Here is a 1,184-nt window from a genome sequence, read left to right on the forward strand (position 1 = left end):
GAGGGCATCGCCCTCCAGCAGCCGCCGCCGCGCGCGGGCGGCCCGCGGCCGCCGCCCGCGCCGGGCCGGGCCCCCGGCCGCGGTGGCCCGAGCCGCGAGCTCGTGGACCAGGCCTTCCTGCGCTTCCACGCGGAGGCCGACTCCGCCGCGGAGTGGCTCGACCGGCTCCCGCGGGACCAGGCCGCCGCGCAGCGGCTCGACATCAAGGCGAAGCTCGCGAACGAGCTCCGGCTCCTCCTCGAGACCGTGCAGGACCCCGAGGGCGCCGCGGGCCGCGACGGCTTCCCGCCGCTCGTCGACGACGACTGGGGCGGCGAGCCCACGCTCGCCTCGACGCGGCCCATCTGCCTGAGCTGCCGCCGCCCGACGAGCCAGCACGGCGCGCAGCGCGGCGGCCGCGTGCTGAGCGCGCACCGCCAGTTCGCCGCGCAGACGTTCCAGCCGCCGGACGACACGGTCGTCTGGCGCGCGGGCTTCAAGATGCCCTTCGCGAACCAGTTCTACCAGGTCGACCGCCCGCGGTCGCCGCCCGTCGCCGACCACTCCGTCTTCTCCGCGTCGCGGTCCATCTCCGTGAGCGACCCCGCGCACCCGCAGCAGCCGCAGCGGCCCGTGCTCCGCAACCAGACGCCCGAGAGCTGGATCAAGGAGAAGCGGAAGAACCAGCACCACCGGAGCCAATAGGAGCGCGCCCGCATACACAAGGGACAGTCGAAGGGCAACGAAATCGGTCAGCGCGCGCTATCGGGCGATCTCGAAAATGGGAGAGGCGGTATTTCCCTGCCACGGGACGGTCCGTCCCCACGCTGGGGACGGACACTTCAAGAAAAAGTACAAGGCCAAAACTTAAAACGAGTGGCTGCGAAGGCGGCGACGGACCGGGGACGGACCGGAGACGGACACTAGCCAGGGCACAATGGACGCGCACTGAAACGCGGCGCGTTGCGTCCCGCCCTTTGTGGCCTGTATGTGCAGGTGCGGCCGCAAGCCGCCACGCGACGCAGCGCAGCGCCGCGGCGTCAGCACTGGACTGTGTGAAGGGCGGGGCTGCCACGAGCTGCCCCAAAACCGCACGCCTGCCCTCGTCGGGGCAGCCCCTGCTCCTCCGCGCCGTCGTGAGGCTCTCATCGACGGCGGCAGCGGCGCGGTGCCGCTCGCCCGCGGCGGCGGCGCGCGCGCGCCAG

The 1,184-nt window shown here is 73.2% G+C and overlaps 1 protein-coding gene across 1 annotated transcript; it reads left to right on the forward strand.

Moving 5' to 3' along the window:
* Positions 1-111: 111 nt before the first annotated feature.
* Positions 112-684, forward strand: AURANDRAFT_69113 (hypothetical protein; the record flags this gene model as incomplete). The annotated part of the gene is made up of 1 exon (XM_009044862.1): positions 112-684. A coding segment is annotated over one exon (573 nt), but the record flags the coding sequence as incomplete, so codon positions are not given.
* Positions 685-1,184: the final 500 nt, after the last annotated feature.

The sequence above is a fragment of the Aureococcus anophagefferens genome (genome assembly GCF_000186865.1).
Source record: "Aureococcus anophagefferens unplaced genomic scaffold AURANscaffold_940, whole genome shotgun sequence".
NCBI classification, from domain to species: Eukaryota; class Pelagophyceae; order Pelagomonadales; family Pelagomonadaceae; genus Aureococcus; species Aureococcus anophagefferens.